This window comes from Gossypium hirsutum, chromosome D09, assembly GCF_007990345.1.
Source record: "Gossypium hirsutum isolate 1008001.06 chromosome D09, Gossypium_hirsutum_v2.1, whole genome shotgun sequence".
Taxonomy (NCBI): domain Eukaryota; kingdom Viridiplantae; phylum Streptophyta; class Magnoliopsida; order Malvales; family Malvaceae; genus Gossypium; species Gossypium hirsutum.
This window is the reverse complement of record NC_053445.1, coordinates 1506249-1525666: the sequence shown is the minus strand read 5'-3', so window position 1 is coordinate 1525666 and position 19418 is coordinate 1506249. Positions and strand designations below refer to the sequence as shown.

Genomic DNA, 19418 nt, shown 5'->3' with positions numbered 1-19418 from the left:
TTGCGACATCAATCATTCTGCGTCGCCACATAAAGACCAGTATCTATTTAGTATGCCTTCTAACAGTCTCTTGCATACTTATAAAGTGCATTAGCTTACCCTTAGGCCTCATTCGACCCCCAATGTCAATAAAAGACTCAATTTGCACATTTTATTGAACTTAACAAAACTTACTAAAACATAATTAAAACCTAATGATAATGGTTAATTTCAAGCTCCTAAAGTATGAAAACTAGTTTAATTTTCTACACCAAATTACGGCATATCAAACTCCCTCACACTTAAGTCATTACTTGTCCTCAAGCAACATGAACAAAGACTAGAAACAAAAGACGTCCCTTGAGCAGATATCATACAAGTACTGAATTTGGAGCACATGACTAAGTGTTTCATATTCACTAGTAACTTTAACATGATGAATAATTGACTTACCACTTTTGACTACAAACATCTAAGTTCAATAAATTACAAAGTATACAAACACTAAGGGTCTCACCTGTAAAGATTCATCAATAAATCATACAAGTAATTTGATTCTGAGCAAAATACAAATAGTTGTTTATATGATTGTTTAATGTAATGTCCATTCATGCATAAGGATATTTAGGTCAAATAGGACTTATCGGCTTGTAACATTTTGAAGCTTAGGACAGGTATGGAATTCAAAAATAGTAAGCATCAATTTGTTTACAAACACGAAAATAGTTTGGCACATCGTATCAATCCCTATTCTTCCCCCTTAGTGACCCTTACCCGCTCACCGCCTTATTTTTCCTTCTCTCACCTTCCTTTTTTCTCCACATAGGAAATCATAGCATGATATAATAACTACGACTAGCTTACAAGTTTCTTGTGCAGTCATGAACAAGTTTTTCTTCCTTTTATGACTATGTCACTTTCTTTTTCAGCTTATCTCACTCACCAGTGCTTTTTTTACTATTTCAAGACTTTCTCTACTCGTACTGATTTTCTTTTTGACCTTTTATTTTGTTTTGCACTTTTAGGCTAACTTATAGTTCCCATTTCACACTAATCTTTCCTATTTCTCTCTATTTTGCAAACTTCGCGTTGATGTATCTACTTAACCCTCAATACGCATGGTCAGACATTTATAGTCGTGAAGTGCACGACCAAAGAAAAAGGGTAAATACAAATTAATGATTCAGGCTCGGGGTTTGTAATGAGGTTCCTCAAGAAGTGTCAACAAGCTAAAAAAATTGGTACTAAACGTGAAACACAAATAGGTCAGTTTTTTAGCTCTGGATGTTTTCCAAACAATGCCTTAGGTCATCCCTTAATATCCTAATATGTACAAATTTAATCAATCAAACAAACTCAAGTTCAACCATTTATCATTCATACTAGCATGCTTGTTTCCTTGTAACGTTTATATCATTTGGTACAGTCAGTTGCTTAATGCTTATCTACAGTGTAATATATAGAACGTAGTAGTCTAATAATCAAAATTTTAAAATCACCTATCATCAAGCCAAATTAATTTATAAACATAAACAACCTTTGTATATACTCTTAACCAATCACTTGTATTTCTACAAGCTCAAGCATACAAAAGACATGAAAAATCAAAGAAAAACGTAAAAATTTAAAACAAATTTTCAATGTTACCCCTCACACTTTAGCCAACACATTGTCCTCAATGTGCAACCCATAAAAAGATAAGGAAAGAAATTACCCGATTGATCATGGTTTCTCTAACTACTAATGGTAGGTGTTTCCTCCTTTGATAGTGTAAAGCTCGAATTGTTTGTGTCTCCTTCGTGTTGGGTTCCTACATAGAAAACTTAAATAAATTGCAACATAACTAAGAATCTATTATTAATCCTACTCCTACCAAGTTTAACTCAAAATCATCTAAAAATTATTACAAGTATTTAAAAAAAATTTTAACAAAGTTCAATCATCCTCTTCATTGCCCCACTATGGCAACCGCCTCCTTTCCATCAGGGCTTTTCCTTTTCCCAATGTAGATTCTTAGTGAGAGCTCCTGCCCGTTGAAGGTGCATGGTTGGTTGGGCTTCATATAACGGGACTATTCAGTGTAAAAAATTGCGGTTAGAAAGTCGCTTCATATTCATCTTCTGTTCCTAGGGGATTTTGAGCATCCCCTCCATCTTCGGAATCCTCCCCTTCACAACTCATTCCTTTATCATGATGGGTTGGTGCTGCATTGAATAGTTCAGGTGGATAGTTTGGGGCTCGTAATCCATTCATTCGTGCAAAATCCTATAGAACCGATCCTGTCGTTTGCATCCATCAAATCATTCCATCAAGCTTTGTCCCTGTGCTCTGTTTAGCTCCTCTTCGGGCTTTTGTTTGTTCTATGAGCGATGCCAAAACATCCATATTTTCTTTCCTCATTTGTTTCCATTCAGTGATTTGCTCTCGCTAAGGCTCAACGAATTGTATGTATAATGTGTCTTTAATTATGCTTTTTGTTGGCTTCATGAACTATTTATTTTCACTGATTGCCACACTCGCCCTTCGGCATAATGCTGTCACTAGGTGAGGCAAGAAGAGTTCAGATTTCTAACTCTGGACGCATCTTTTCATTACTAAAAAAATTTAACATCCTGCACAAATCTGTTTACGCTACAAAATATCATACAACAAAACAGCTAAAAAAACATTAACATTAGAGAAATTTAATGCGGGTGCAATTTTGGTTCCAGTGAATTGAATCCACATTTTGGTGACCGGGAACATAATTGCTTGATTGAAATTAGTCGGCATACTCGAATCTGACCTATAGTTTCATCTACCCCTACCTTGTTTCAGATATTTTATAACATTATCCATATCAATATTTTGCAATCTATCCAAATCTACTCCATCAATGAAATCTTTTTCATATAACGGAATGTCATAAAACTCACAAATATCACTAGGGAATAAGGGAACCCCTCGGACTGTAACAATAGTCACATATGCCCCAGCACCATCTCGAACTATTTGATGCTTAAGAGAAGCATAAAATTCATGAACTATTAGGATAACAACATTTTCTTTGGGAATGATACATAACCGTTCCCAGTGCTGATATTGAACTAAAGTCTAGATTTCCTTACAGTAGGCCATAGAGGGTTTGAACTCTCATTCCTGAATGAAAGGTCTCCCTTTTAACTCGAGAAAATATTTTTCGACATTCAAATGATGAAATCTAACGGAGTCTGAAATGTCTGGTGTCAGAAACAGTCGTTCTCTTATTTTTATGCAGAGGCATTTTATAAACAATGTTTCTAACAGAAAGATAGATGAACAGTAATCAATGGAACAATAAAATAGAGTCGAAAACACTTAATCTCAACCTCTGTGGACTTGTATGCACTTCCTCTTTGATAGTTGAAAGCTTCATCCGATGTGGCTTTGGAATTAGGGATGAAGGATTGAAAACCTAGGTTTTTGGTGGAAAAAAGGGTTTTTGAAATTAGAGGTTTTGGAAAAGTTGGGATGTTAAAACTAGGTTGGATTAACTTAATGGGGTATTTTTATGTTTAAAATTAGTGTTTCTAGGGTTAAAATCTGGATATTTTAGGGGTTAAAATGCTGGGTTGCGTGATTGGGGATGTTTAAAATTGCAGCGATGTCGCGATACAGGGCTTTCGTGTCGCGACATCCTTAGCAGATCGCCCATGTAGTGACACCGGGGTTCAGTGTTGCAACAAACTCTGTAGTTTTGAAAATTTTGGATAATGTCTACCATGTCACGAAACAGGACAATAGTGTTGAGACATTGATGTGATTTTTTTGTTTCTTTGCTTCTGTCCGTTGTGTTGCGACACGGAATGCCCGTGTTGCGACGTTGATGCCAATTTCCCAAATTTTTTCTCTTCAGAGTGCTTGCAAGTACTTTAAAAATTTTTGAATTTGATCTACCTGTAGTATTTTAAAGAATTGGTTAGCGAAATATACAATTTAGTACAGTTAGTAAGAGGTTTTAAGAAAAAAAAGTTAGGTTTTGCTACCGGACTCGTCCGTCGGCTTAGTCAATGTACACGATGATGTTCCTTGTAGATTATCTCTGTCTGTATTCGTCCAACACCCATCATGCCATTCTATTCGTCTGCGATTGTCTCTTTCCTTGAACTTGCCTTTCCGACTTGCCTTCACAACTGACAGCTCTTTCTTTAAATCATAGCTATTAATTATTGGTAGTATTACGTAATCGCATAACCACTTTTATTTCTGCTTAACATCTTCTCTTTGGATGAAGGTTGAGAATTGCGGTTCATACTCATTACTTATGATGTTTCTGCCCATCTCATCGACCAGAAATGGTTGTTCAGGGTATTTGAGGTGATGATTGGTAAGGAATTTTGAACCACCAGACTTGGATTCTGTATTTGTGGCATTTTTAATTTGTCCATTTTGTTATAGATAGTTTTCTTGAATGGTTCCTGTAATGTCTGAACGTTCCAAGATACTCGCAGCTCAAGGCTCATGCTTATTAGTTGCCTAGCTTGATTGAGGCTTGTTAGGTGATCATAAGTCCTGTCTACATATATTTTTCCAATACTGTTTAGTATCTGGAAAATTCCTAGACCATCGGTCTCCTTTAGTTGTAGTTTTGATTCATGATGTGCACTACGGTCTTCTTAAAAAAATGAGTAATAGTAAAGTTAGTTAGTTAAATAAATTAAAGATCGTATCTATGACTTAAAAATTTTCTAATTATTCTTTCTGAGTGCAAAAATTAAAATCAAACTGATGATGTTGCCTCCCTGGCAACGGGGCCAATAACTTGATCGCCTCCTAACGTACTAATGTCCACAGTGTTAATACTACAGTAAAAGATATAAAAATGATTCGATATCTGCAAGTGTACGGGTCTAGTTGTAATATAGTTACAACGGAGTACGTGACTACTTCGAGGATCGTACCGAAGGGAGGTGGGTGCTAGATCGATTTTAACCTAAACACGAAAAGATCTAATTAGTAATTTAAGTCAGTTATATAATGAGAGCAAAGGTAAGAAGGAGTTTTTATGGTTTTTATGAATAAAAAATAAAATATCATAAAGAAATAAAATTCAAGATATTGAAGAATATAAATAATCGAATCTAATTATGGGTGATTAGCTTGCTTCGGTAATCCCCATCAACTGTCATTTCGGGTTCTTCATCAATCAACTAGTCGCTATCCCAGTAGGATATTTCGATCTTCCACTTGAACAATGAGTCGGCAAGGACTACTTGTCTTCCGACCTCACAGTCCATACTGGTTTAATGTGAAGGTGTTCACGGATTGGCCATACCAATTTTGGGTTAATTCCTACCTTGATAACTTCCCAAGGTTGTCAGACATAGGGTTTGTTTTACGTTCTTCCTTTTCCAAATAGATGATCCGTTCAGTATCCCTACAAAATAGTTAAAAAATCATCCCTCCACTCGCTAATCCCCCATAGATGGATTAGTTCCTCATGGTCTGCATAGACAATATAACATCAATATAAATAGAAAGCATGCTAAATAAATCGACAATATAGAGTTCATGAAGGAGTCTGGTTGTATTAAGATTGATCGCGAATCTACAAGGTTTGATTGTCTCCACAATTCAGATCTCTCCAAATAGAACAAAGAACAAATAGAAATAACTCTAGCGTAAGAAAAGAGAGAACTAAACTGAATTTAAAAGACTAATTATAAGCTAAGTGAATGGTCTCTTTTACGTGTGACAAAGGAGCCTATTTATAAATCTTAGGTGGTTGTCGTCCTTAACCCTAGGTTAGCTAACGTTCTCAAGCTTAAAGTTTGATCATGCAGAAAACACCCCCTGGCTCGTGTTTAATTCCTGTCTAGAGTCGATGTCGCAACACACCAGGACCTGTATCGCAACATAGGAATCAGTATACTCCTTTTGGAATATCTTCAGGGGTATGTCGTGACACCAGGACCAGTGTCCCAATGTTACGACATTGATCATTTCGTGTTGTGACATAGTAGCCAGTATTTGTTTAATATGCCTTCTAATAGTCTACTGCACACTTATAAAGTTCATTAGCTCACCCTTAGGTCTCATTCGGTCCCCAAGGTCAATAAAAGACTCAATTTGCACATTTTATTGAACTTAATAAAACTTACTAAAAAATAATTAAATCCTAATGATAATGTTTAATTTCAAGCTCCTAAAGTGTATAATCTACTACACCGAATTACGACAGATCAAAAGAGTTCTTCTTTTGATAGTTTTCAATCTTTTACTATTGATATGAAGGATTTTCAAGCTTATTTTGGTCATGTTTATTTTGGCCATGCTTATTTTGGTCATGTTTATTTTGGTTATGCTTATTTTGGTCATGTTTTAACTTTGTCTAATCATAAATTGGATAGGCCGATTGTGAAGAAGCTTGAAAGAGTTCTTGTTAATGCAGCTTGGTTGAGGTTTTTGCCTCATTCATGGGTTGAGTTTGCTACTCTTGGTTGTTCGGATCATTGTACTTCTATTGTCTGGTTGGAGCGGCCTGTACAATCCTTACTAAATCCTTTTTGATTCTTTAATTTTTGGGTTAAGCATGATAAGTTTCTGCAGCTTGTTGCTGAATCTTGGCAGCCTACTATGGTAGGTGATCTTATGTTGAAGTTACTTACCAAGTAAGAGACTTAAGTCTGTCTTGAAGATGCTCAATACTGAGGCTTTTGGTAATATTTCTGCTTGAGTTAAGGCTAAGGCTGAAGAGCTGGAGAGTTTTCAGGTTGCTTTGTTATGGGATGATCTAGTTAGAAATGGTCCTATTGGTCAGGTGAGAGCTGGCCTTTTGGTTTTGCAAGAGGCTGAGTCATGTTTTTATCTGCAAAAAGCTCGGTGTTGTGGATTAGGAGGGGGATCAAAACACTAAATTTTTTCATAGTACTGTTGCAGTGAAGAAGAATAAGCACATTGTTACTTTTCTTTTTGTTGTAGCTGGTAATCGGTTGGAATCTTTTGATCAAATTTCTGCAGTGGTTTTGGGGTTTTGTCAGAATCTTCTCGGTACAGTTGATTCCAATGTTGTTGAGTGCCTAGATTTTTTACTTCAGGAGTTACTACCTAAACTGTTTAACAATGCTCATCGTGTGTTGAATATCCCTATTACCAATAAGGAGATAAATGTAACTATTTTTGGGCAAGGGAATGAGAAAGCCCCTGGTCTTGACAGTTTCATGACTTTCTTCTTCAAATCTGCTTGGAGTATAGTGGGGCCTAACTTTTTTAAGGTTGTTCAGTATTTTTTTTTTTGCATCCTCCACTCTTTTGACTGCCTTTAATGCTACTTCAATTTCATTGGTTCCCAAGTGTGATTAATCCTGGCTATATAAAGGATTTTCGGCCTATTTCTTGTTGCAGCGCAATTTATAAGTGCATCACCAAGGTTTTGGTTAATAGAATGACTCTTTTTCTTTCTGCTTTGATTTCTAATAGTCAGTGTGCCTTTTTAGAGGGCGTAGTATCACTGATAATACCATATTGGCTCATGAGCTAATGCGAGGGTATGGTAGAAGACATATTTCTCCTAGATGTGCCTTGAAGGTTGATCTTCAAAAGACGTTTGATTATTTGCACTGGGCCTTTTTGCTTTCAATACTTAGAGCTCAAGGGTTCCTTGGAAAGTTCTTGAAGTGGACTGAAGTTTGCTTAACTACTCCTCGGTTCTTTGTCTCCCTTAATGGAAGCCTTGTGGAGTTTTTTCGAGGGAGGAGAGGTATTAGGCAGGGAGATCCTCTTTGTCCTTACCTCTTTGTGCTTGCAATGAATGTGTTATCCAAATTATTGGATGTTGCTACAATAAATGATGTCTTCAAGGATCATCTTAAGTGCCTTCGAGTGTTGTTGACACATCTCATGTTTGTTGCTAATCTTCTTATTTTTTCTAAGGGTACTGTTGATTCAATGGCTGGTGTTTATTGTGTTCTTTAGCAGTTTTACTTAGTTTCTAGGTTGCAACTCAACGCCTCCAAAAGTGAATTGTTTGTTGCTGAGGTGCCTCAAAAGGAGTTGGTTTTCATGACTACTTGTATAGGGTTTAAAGTTGGTAGGCTGCCAATGAGGTACCTTGGTGTTCCTCTTATTTCTCGAAAGTTGTCTCGGTCTAACTGTGCTGATTTAACTAATAGGATTCTAGACAAGATTCAAGGGTGGTCTACTAAGCACTTGAGTTATGCTGGTAGACTACAACTCATTAAGGCTATGATCTTTAGTGTGGAAGCTTATTGGATTCGTCAATTTCTAATGCATAAGATTGTTCTTAAGAAGGTTTGTCAATTTTGTCTTAGCTTCTTTTGGAAAGGGAAAGTTGGCTTGGGTCGAGGGGCTTGTGTTTGTTGGAAGGCAATTTGTTTACCTAATATGAGGAGGGCTTAGGACTAAAAAATATAGTAGAATGAAATCAAGCTTGTTTTTTGTAACTTATTCGTATCTTGCTTGTAGGAGAGGGGTATCTTTGGATTGCTTGGATGGTCATTCTTAATAGGCTCCCAACTCGAGATCACTTCCTTGCTTTTGGGATTTTAGTTGATAGTTGTTGCTTTTTCTATATAGATGCTGTAGAAAGACGTAATCACATTTTTTTTGAGTGCAGTTTTTCAAGGAAGGTGTGGCAGTCAATTTTGTGTCTTTGCTCCATTCATAGGGTTGTGGGAACTTGAAGGCAAAAGTTAGCTTGGGCAATATTGAAACTTAAAGAAAATTCCTTGCTTTTTGTTATATTCAAGCTTGTTGTGAGTGTATATTTGTATGTGATATGGAGATAGAGGAAAAAGAGCTATTTTGGTGCATCTTTCTTGATTGAACACGTTATCTTAGTGTAGATTAAAGAGATTGTGCAGACTCGTTAAGGAGGAAAATCAATCAATAAAACTGATCCTATTAATTTATTTGTATAGCTTAAAGTCACTATATAGTGTTTTTTTTCTATTCTTTTGTAGCAATTTAACTCCATTATTAGATTAATGAATTTCATCATTCATCAAAACTAATAATATTAATTATAAATTTGTTTAATGTTATACTTAATTTGTTCAATATAATTTGATGATTGTGATTTTTTTTTGTTAGGCTTTAAAGTTGATATGATTAAAGATAATTGCTAAGATTACTTATTAATTATTAATTTTCATCAAAATAGTCCTAAAATCTGAATTAAACAATACCTAAATTTATAGCATTTTCATCGAATACAAATATTGGACATAAAAGTCACGAGTACCACATTAGAGAAAATGTCAAACTCATGTGCCAAATAATATATTAAGTCTATCATAAAGTTTTTCGAGATTAAATTTTGTAAGAATTTCAATAAATTAAGTTGGAAAAAAGTAAATAAATTTCTAAAATTTTTACAATGTTAGAAGGAATTCAAAAATTTTGTAAATAGAAAAGAATAAATTGGTAAGATTTCAATAATTTCTAATGTAGTAAGAAATTAAGTAGTATACCGAAAATATTACAAAGTTACAAGACATACAATAATTTAACATGTTACCTGCTTCATTCAAAAAAAAAAAAAAAAACAGGTATAGAAGAGAACAATACTTGTATTTTCAGAAGCAATAGCTCACTATGGACTCTTTTTAAGAAGCTAACATTAGAACACCCAAAAGTGAATTTCCTGCAAAACTCATGAAAGTGAAGCAAACAACCTAAATCCAAAGGAAAAACATAATCCTTGCAATTGATTTTCTCGGCAAATAGCTTACCAACCAACCATAAGAAATTCACTTCCAGTTTTCCAAGGAAGTAGGTTTTAGTTCCTTTTCTTGTAAATCAAATATCGTACTCAAGGTATAGAAGAGAACAAGGGCATTGGGGCTTGGTACAGAAGTGCCAATGAAACATAAAAGATTGAAGATCGATACAATACCGTGATATGGTACATGTTTTTGTTATAACCCAATTCCGAATGGAACCTTTGTCCTGGACTTATTCTTACCCAACTTCATCTGCTTTGCATGTTCTTCTTCCTCTTCAAGCTTTTTCCTCCGTGCAGCCTCTTCCTTTTGCCTTTGAATCATCTCCAACTCCCGGTATCTTTCCTCCTCTTTCCTTTGTTGCTCCAATGCTTCTCGTCTCTGAGCCTCTTCCACCCTCCGCTTGTTCTCTTCAAGCATCTTATCCAGCTCTTCTCTCTCTCTCCGTGCTTGTTCCTGCCCAAATTGTTGATATCGTATCAAAACAAGACGGGGACCAAAATGTGACACAAGGACAAATATAAATTTATAGAGAAAGTTAGTTAGGCACGGGTAACACATCTGGTTCAAGCAATAGTAACCAGATCCACTTCTCCTAGAACTTCACATGGAAAACAATCTGGATTCCTAAAATTGAAATTCAAATCTTCAAGATAAAAAGGGAATCAACATCGAAACATCAAATATAAATAACAGCATTAGAAGCACAATAGCACCCTACTAACAAATTGAAGAAAGAAGCATTAGGCTATAGTCTTATAATTTAATTAAACTTTAAGTTAATGTAACCAATCAAACTGATTATCATTGGAAGCAAACACATTATTCACTTCTTCTGCAATATATTGTCCACAAAATTTTTGTGCATGTAAAGCAATGTAAAACAAATATGGTTCCCTGATTACCCGAGTTAAACTGATAGAAACATACAATGGTCTTTTGTGTGAGGGAAGAAAACTTTTCATAGTTAGTAATCTAAATATGCCCCTACTACAAGGGGTTAAAATGAGCAAGTAACTTATGTGAAGATTATTATTTTGTCTAAGATACTATCAGTGGGAGATAGATTTTCTTAACTATCGGAGCTAGTTGGATTTCTAAGTAGAGATAGAGATGTCTGGTCTGGACTTGGGAGTACACTGGATTGGACCTGGGTTGAATGACCTTAAATCCGTTTAAAAATAAATTCACTTACAATGTGTTTTATCTCTAGCAAATACATGACTGCATATCAATGACTCATATACTTCGATGTTCCATGCATTAAATAAGGGTCTCCCACATTTCCAGGAGTATGAAACACCAAGAGAGAAAGATCAAAGCAATATCATTATCTCTCACAAAGTTTTCAAGTTCACTATCTAAACTTAATTTCATGTCGTTCTTTTCATTCCTGTATAAAAACACCTTATATATAGTTTCTCTTTGTTGAGCTCAACCTTACAAACATCTAGCCTATTAGAGATTCATCTTGTTTACACAAACATCTTTATTATAAAGAGGAGGTTTCAACTTAGGCCGTTAAAAGTAGAGAAGATACATCTTAGCTTTGAAAAGATAGAAGAGGTTGCTATCTTAACCTAGATAAAAGATAGGAATTATGAAAATATCCTTCGTCCTTTAAAAGTATCAATTCAAGATAGCAAATTAGAAACTTCTTGGCAAATGAGACTAAAGAAGAGGACATAGGCACGAGATTGAACCTCCATAAATCAATAGTATTTGATCTTTTATCTCTATTCTTTTATTTGCTTTAATTGCTTATTAAATTAATTTTTAAGTAAATTGTTCAAAAATCTCAATCACAGTTTTTGTACATTATATTCTAGATTAGTTTGAGGCATCAATTTTCTACTTGTTGACTTAATCACCACATGAGCTAAGGAACCCCATCGCCACCATCACCATCATCATCTCAATACGTCAATTACAAGAAGTACCAAACGCCATAGGAGATCTAAGACCAAGTTTATAGGACACTACTATGTTGCTTTGACTCTCCAATTTTCTTGAAATACTTATTGCCCAATACTCATGTCAAATGCATTTCCAGACATGGATATGGGAATATGATCTCCAAGACCCACCCACTCTACCCAAAATACATAGAAAAAACATAGAAAATCGAATATACTCATTTCAAACACATATTTGTACCCAATTCTCACCCTCAAGTTCAAGTAAAATAGGTATGTATTATAACTTGAAATAGCAAACCAACTTAACCAACCACTCTTTTACCAAGAAATTTTTAAGTGATGAATCTCATTTAATGAATCAAGGCATACCATGGATCTAATATCTATGTGGGACATTCTTCCCAAACGCTTTCTTATTCCAAAAAAGTCACTAATATCAGCTTAAATTTTGTAGTCTAGAATGCAAATCCAAATAATATAAGAATACAAATGGAAGAACATTTGAGTTAAAAGAACAAGAAGGCAGGGGTGAAGATGCTTACCTGTTTAAGCCTTGCCTCGGCAAGAGCAGATTCCTTTTCTTTTTGGAGTTGAGTGGAAACATCATCGAACAATTTCTTACGCCCTTCCACTACCCGTCTCTCTATATCTAACTTAACATCCTCCGAATTCAACCTCTCCTCAACATTTTTCTGAATTGCTTCCTCCAATCTCTTCGCCGTCTCTTCCTCTAATAATTTTAGTTCAGCTTCTTGATGAAGCCTAATTACAAACCAAAGCAACAAAACTAAACGATTACATATGAATATGCTCAATGATTTAGCCATATACTAGATTTTATTAAAATTTGACTTCACGTTGTGCTCTATTGTTTTTGCTTTCGTTCAAAGTAACAAAAATAAAATTCGAATTAAAGAAAAATAAAAAAGATACCTATTGTTTTTGTTTTGAGGGATGGGAGGAGGTGGGGAGGGAGATTTGGGCAAAGGAGATAAGGAGGTTCGCCGGCGGTGTCTCCTCGAAGTCGGAGAGCGACTTTTTCGGCGTCGATGAGATGGCGAACGGCTTCTGCGGCGACGTGGAGAGGATGAACGGCTTCTCCGGCTGTGCTCTCTTCGGCTACGGCGGCTGTGCCTAGACCGGTATGACGGAGACGGAGACGGAGACCGAGATAAGCTTCGAGGCATTTCAACTTAAGAAATTTGTACAATGTCAAAGGCGAAATCAAGAGACAACCTGACTTCTGCTTGAAACAAGTCCTAGATAATCAATTAATGATTGTTTATTCTTTTTAAAGATAACTAAATTTAAAAAATAAAAAAATAAAATAACTATAGTACTTCCGGGGGCTAAACCTTCCTTTCTATGGCTCTATTGATGGTAAAAACTGTTTTTTTAGTGGTGTGATTAAAATCAACCATGCATTTAGATTATGGTAGTGGGCATTGTACTGTATCAGTTGATGTTGAAGAAAATTACAAATTTAAAAATTATGTTGGTTTGTGATATTTATAATAATAAATTTTTATCAAAAAGTATTTGTGTTTTGTGTTTTCAATCGAACGATGAGACTGTCCCTTGGCCTGTAGGTCCTGACACAAGGTTAGAATTCTAGCTCTTCTAGAGTGGTATCTCACTGATGGCTCGGGCCCCCCCGGAAGGAGGCCTTCTTCGCCTTCCACCTAAGCTGCGCAGGAAAAGTCCAAAGCCAATCCCAGGGAACAGTGAAGCTTCATAGGGTCTTTCTGTCCAGGTCTCCGCTACTCCCATATCACAAATCGCTTCGCTTTGAGTGTAAGCTTAAACAATCACGAATCAAACATAGAATGATTAATAATTTTATTACTTCTAATAGAAAAGTAAATCTCTCTCAACAAGTTAGTTTTTAGCTTTTTTTTCGCCGGCCTTTTACTGGTTTCACTCTGCAGCTCACTCTCTTTCCCTATTTATTTTACAAGTTAGTTTTGCTTCATCTCTCATCTCCAATATATTTTTTTTTTTGATCCATAGTTTTGGTTTTTGTTTATGGTCTCTAATCTGGGTTGTTTGTTGGGTTCGTTTTTCTCCTTTGGGTTTTCTTTTAATCTTTTCTTTTTTCCCCTTTTTTGGTCAGTTCGATGAAATATTTGCGGGGGGGTTTTCCTGTTTTTTATTTTCTTTTCTAGAAGGGAGTATTACTGAAAGCACGACCATGAAGTTCCTACTTCTAAAGGCAAAAATTATGCTTTGCTTTGCTTTAAGGATCATAATATAAAATTTGCAAAATCTAGGTTGCTGTTATTATGTTCTATCAGATCAACAATGTTTAAGGGTGCTTAAGAAGTTACATTGCTATTGTTAATTTGGTTTCACAGTTTGCCTTAATGGCGGTTGATCATGTTCCAGTTCTTGTGACATTGCAACGAAAAGTTCACTGATTTCTGCAAAACCATTGCAAATGTCTCCACTAATTGTGTTGATTTGTTACTCAACTTGTGTTGTATTTTATTTATCTCGATTGCATAACTTGGGGGGCCAGTCGATGCTTCCACTCATGTGCAGTGACCTCTATAAGATGCATCTCTTTGATTTGAGGGTTTCATTACTTTGAGATCATGTTTCTTGAGTAGCACTGTTTTGTTTGTTCGTTTCTCCTGTTGGTGCTTGGGTGGATTATGCAGGAAAAATGAGATGATTTTCAATTATCATTATCGATCTAGGATTGTTAATTTTTATGTTTTCGAAACGAAACCTAGTATTTGGTTTGCAAGCCTTATGCCGATATTTCAAGGCAAATATACTAATCATTTTGGCAGTTGAAACAATCTCTTTGTGTCCCGTGATTGACCATTGAATATTTTAGTTTGGAGTGTTGAATATAATCTTTCGTGTTGAACTTGATTTGTAGTTTTAATATCTTCTTATGCTATCCATTCGCTGCTTGTAACAATGGGATAAACATAATCTTTGGATATTCTAGTTTTATGATTTTTTTAGTTGAATGATTTGCTATCATTCTTGTGACACCCTCAACCCGATCCGATTCACCGGATTGGAATCTCAGGTGTTACTTAAATACTCATAACTAAGTTTCATAAATCATTACAACTTAGAATCTCCCAACCCAAAATCTCAATTGAATATAACAATGAACAATTACCATTATTGTACAAGAATTGCTATTACAAAGACTTCCAAGCAAACCTCAAAACTTAATTACATTATCTTAAGGTGAAAATCTTAAGTAATGTTTTTGACTACATTTATCTCACTAACTCACTTTGTATGCATAATAGCCCGCTCTGCCACTTCTTTGGTGCAACTCTGGTGTCGTCTGTAACAACCCATTTTTCAGTAGTGTCGGAAATAGTGGTTTCGAGGCCACAAATCTAACGAGTGAGTCCGTAAATATTATTATTTAATATTTATGAGTCAAATATAGTAATATAATAAATTTTGATTTGATAATTTATGTTATTTGAATGAATAATTAGGTTCAAGTGGTATATCCCTCAAGTCAAGTGGTTTTAGAAAGTAAGGTATCGGGACCTCATTTCTTTAAATTGAGCCCATAAATATTTTTATTAAATATTTACAGAATAATTATATAGGTGTATTGAAATTTGGTTAAGAAATTTTAACATTCAAATAGTTAATTAAGTAAAAAGGATTAAATTATAAAAGCTTCAAAAATAAGTTCTATTAGTTAAAGTTGTCAAATAGTTAAGGAAAGATAAACAAGTGGGCTTAAATGGTAAATATCCCATACCATTAGATAGTGGAGGTTGTGGCTTGAAATTTGGTGATATTGCGTTTATTTTTAAAGGTTAATTTTGTAAATAGGTATTTGAACATTTAAAACAAAAGATGACAAATTTCATTGTCATCATCTTCTTCCTTTAATTCACCATAGCAGAACCCTTCATTAGAGAATTAGAGAGCTTCGGTCAACATTTGTTCATGCATGGTAAGTGATTTTGACCATGTTTTTAATGAATTTTATGTTTTTGAGATCTTTTAGCTTAGTCTAACTAACTCGGAGGTCAATTTGTAAAACTGTTAAAAGTTTAGGGACTCACCAAGAATGAGTTTGGTTGTGTTTTGAATTTGGTTGATATAATAGTAAGCTTGGTTGTTGAATAAACTTATTTTGTTAAGTGATTTTTGATGAATTTGTGTTTAAGGATTTATTTTAAAAAATAGTAAAAGTTAATGATAATTATGTGAAATGGAAGAATAAATGGGCTGTTTGTGAATCTATTAAATATCAGCTAGCATGATTTTTAGTTTAAAATAGTGAATTTGCAAGTTTTGGGATTAGAGACTAAATTGCACAAAAGTTAAAATATTAGTGGTAATTCCGTAAATTCACCTTAAAATGGATTATAGGCTTGAATTAGTTATTTTAATTTATTTGAATTGTTTAATTGAATTAAATTACTATTTAGACTAAGATATACAACAACCGGACTTAAATCGTGAAAAAGCTAAAGTTTTGGATTAGTTCTCGATTAAGTTTTTACAACGGTTGTAGTTGAGGTAAGTTCGTAGTCCTTACACTCGAACTTTATTTATGTAATTAGTTTGATTATTAGTTAATTTGATAGTCAATTATATGTATTCAAATGATTAGTATTTTAAATGTAATGTTATGGAAATATATATATGAAGATGGTTATGGAGTGGGTTATAGAAATTTAATATAGAAGATTAATGTAAAGGATTTAAATTATGAATTGAAGAATTGTGGAATGATGTAATTATGTATGTATTTGTCGGTTTATCTGGCTAGTGCTGGGCACAAATCATTATCGATTTATTCGACTAGTGCTGGGCACACATTTGATATCATCGGTTTATCCGACTAGCATTGGGCGCAACTGATTGTTTGTTTATCTAACTAGTGTTGGGCACACATTTGATATCATCGGTTTATCTGACTAGCGCTGGGTGCAAAACATTGTTGATCTATTCGACTAGTGCAGGGCACACCTATCATTGGTTTATCCGACTAGGGCTGGGCGCAAAACTTTGTTACGATTTATCCGTCGGGCATCGGGTGCCAATAACAGGTTGATCCATGTTGATGATGTATAAATGATCTATTGAAGAAGGTTGAAAAGGATATAAATAAAAAGGTGAAAAAGATATCAACGAAAAAGTTGGTATCTCATCTTTCAATTATTCACTATTCAGGTAACATGTTTCGGGTGAGATTCGTATCACAAATAGGAATATGAGATGAATGTTTGACTAGTATAGTTCGGTGATGAATATAAATGCATTGTTGTAATTATATATTTCATGAGTCTTTAAATATGTTAATTAGTTATGTTTGTGGTGGGTTTAGAGAGTAAAATGGATATATGAGTATTTTCTAAGTATTCGATGTTATTTCATTAGGTACATCTGGTAATCAAGAATTAATGGAATGAATATGAATATATGTATGGAAGGTTACATAGTTATAATTTATAAATTGAAAATTAATGTTGTGAAGAATTGATATAGGATTTGATTATGGTGAATTAAGTGCTGAATGGAATTTGAAAGGCAAATCTTATTATGCACGTTCAAGATTGGTTGTATTTATATGTTTTATTGATTTATTTTCTAACTTTTGAACGTGTGTGTATAAAAATGAAAGATGTGCAATTGACATATAAATGGATTCATGTTTGAATGGTTTAAATTTTGTATGTTCGGTAAGACTAAGTTCATGTTATACGAGCTTACTAAGCTTAATGCTTATGTTAGTTATTTCATTTCTTTGTAGGTCATCGGAAAGCTCGATCAGTTGGGAACATCGTCAGAGCACGATCACACTATCCATCGATATGTTTTGGTGGTTTTTGAATGTTTTAACCTATTTTTATAAATGGCATGTATAGGGTTATATGTTAAATTGGTATGCTTTGGGTTGTGCCAAGCTTTGGTATGTTTTAATATCTTTTGTTACTGATTGTGCATGGTCTTTTGAAATTAGGAAAGAAATGGTTGATTGACATGTTTTTGGTTCATTGAAGTGATTAAATGATATATGTGCTTTGGCATGTAATAGGTGCTTATCTTGTTTGATCACATAGTGTATTTTGGCTCTTCTTGTGTCTAGTAGTATATATATAGTTTGATTTGAGTTGTATATGTTTAAACTTTTATAAATATGGTCATTTTAATTTTGCCTATCTAAATTGGTAAGTTTTGATGGTATAATTTGAAAAGAAATGGTCTTTTGGTATTCGTGATATATGATTGAGATATGATATTGTAACTTAGTTCATGAATGGTTTTGGAGTGTGAATTGGAGAGTCTATTGATGACATATTGGTTTGTCATAGGTTGAATGAGAATTTGACATGTTTTTTATCCTTTGAATGTACTTTTAACCATGTGAAATAGCTTAGATATGGTGCGCATTGGTATGCAAGTAATTAAATTTGAAATGGCTTGTTTTAGGGGCAAATTTTGCTACACACGGACTGTCACACAGCCGTGTGTCATATTAATTTAGGTGCATGCTTCACACAACCTGCGACACGACCGTGTGACCTAAGTCAATGAGTTACACGGTTTGACACACGGGCTGGGACACGACCGTGTGTCCCATAGTTCAAATGCTCATACGACTTGGGCTATGTCACACAGCTTGGCCACATGGTCGTGTGACCCTTATTTTGAAAATTTTCAAGTTTAGCCTAAAATTTTTTATTTGTTTCAAATAAGTCCCTGATTGTTTCCAAACTATTTTTTAAGGCCTTTAAGACTCGATTTTTGGCTCAAAAAAGTAATTATGCTATAATTCAATTATGTTATCAAATGTTAATATATAAATTGCATGTTAATTACGTTTCGATGTTAAATATTCTGTTTTGTACAGTAATGCTTCGTAATCTTGATCCGACGACGGAGACGGGTTAAGGGTCTTACATCGTCCCTTCTGGCGTAGACCCAAATCAACATTCCTGTAACATAAAATATAGAGGTAAGTTCATGAGAAATTAATGAGATAAACACCCATTTATCGGAACCGTTTTAATATTTCTCATCTAGTAATAAAGTTCGTCATCATTGTTTTTTTTTCTTCAACTTGTCTCTAATGAATACCTTCCTAGAGTGTCATTTTTCGTACTATAGATGTCACCCCTAATTTCTGAAATCATGCCTTACTTTCCACATCTTGATATATTACTCATGTTCTTCGCCCTACACAATTGTGATTCCTTAACCATACCCATTTCAGATGCCTATACAAACAAAATAATGTTATTCTTACTTACATACTCTAAGCCATAATTTCTTTGAAATCCAAGCATGCTCTTATACACAATTAAAAGATACATTCTTTAATTATACAATTTGATTCTTTATGGGGAATATCCCTTTTTCTTATGATAATTACGGATAGATAACCTTATTCAACTTACCAGACATAGCATTTACCCAGATTTGTTTTTCAAGTCTATTTAACCCATATTTCGAATTCACCACATGCTCTGGTGCATTCTAGTTTCTCTGTTCTTATCTTAAGACCATGAAAGATCCGCCCCAACAACTGACATGTCACTCTCCACAAAGAAAACTCATTAGATTATCTTATTGAAAGTGTAGCTTAATACGCCACAAGGGTTTTTCCTTCAGAGTTCATCATGCCTACCGCTCATTCAGAGTTCGCCAGACATATTATCCATTTAGAATTCACCATACATAATATCCCTTTAGATTCTGAAAAACATACTATCCCTTCAAATAAATGCCACAAGGGTCCTTCTTTTGTGTGTGCCACGAAGGCGTTCCTTTCATCATTTGCCACAAAGGCTTTCTTTTCCTTAAATCACCGCAA

At 34.5% G+C, this 19418-nt stretch overlaps 2 protein-coding genes across 2 annotated transcripts; one reads left to right on the top strand and one right to left on the bottom strand.

Moving 5' to 3' along the window:
- The first annotated feature begins 6225 nt into the window (after positions 1 to 6225).
- LOC107931322 (uncharacterized) lies at positions 6226 to 8505 on the top strand. Its single transcript, XM_016863191.1, has 7 exons — positions 6226 to 6480; positions 6568 to 6576; positions 6680 to 6797; positions 6919 to 7211; positions 7417 to 7818; positions 7915 to 8247; positions 8422 to 8505. Exons 1-7 carry the CDS (start codon positions 6226 to 6228, stop codon positions 8503 to 8505), a joined length of 1494 nt encoding a protein of 497 aa, XP_016718680.1.
- A 1132-nt stretch (positions 8506 to 9637) lies between these two features.
- Positions 9638 to 13073, bottom strand: LOC107931306 (uncharacterized protein At1g10890). Its single transcript, XM_016863165.2, has 3 exons — positions 12533 to 13073; positions 12142 to 12361; positions 9638 to 10136 (listed from the first exon to the last, which is right to left on the bottom strand). Exons 1-3 carry the CDS (start codon positions 12784 to 12786, stop codon positions 9876 to 9878), a joined length of 735 nt encoding a protein of 244 aa, XP_016718654.2. The 5' UTR covers positions 12787 to 13073; the 3' UTR covers positions 9638 to 9875.
- Between the last annotated feature and the right edge of the window lie 6345 nt (positions 13074 to 19418).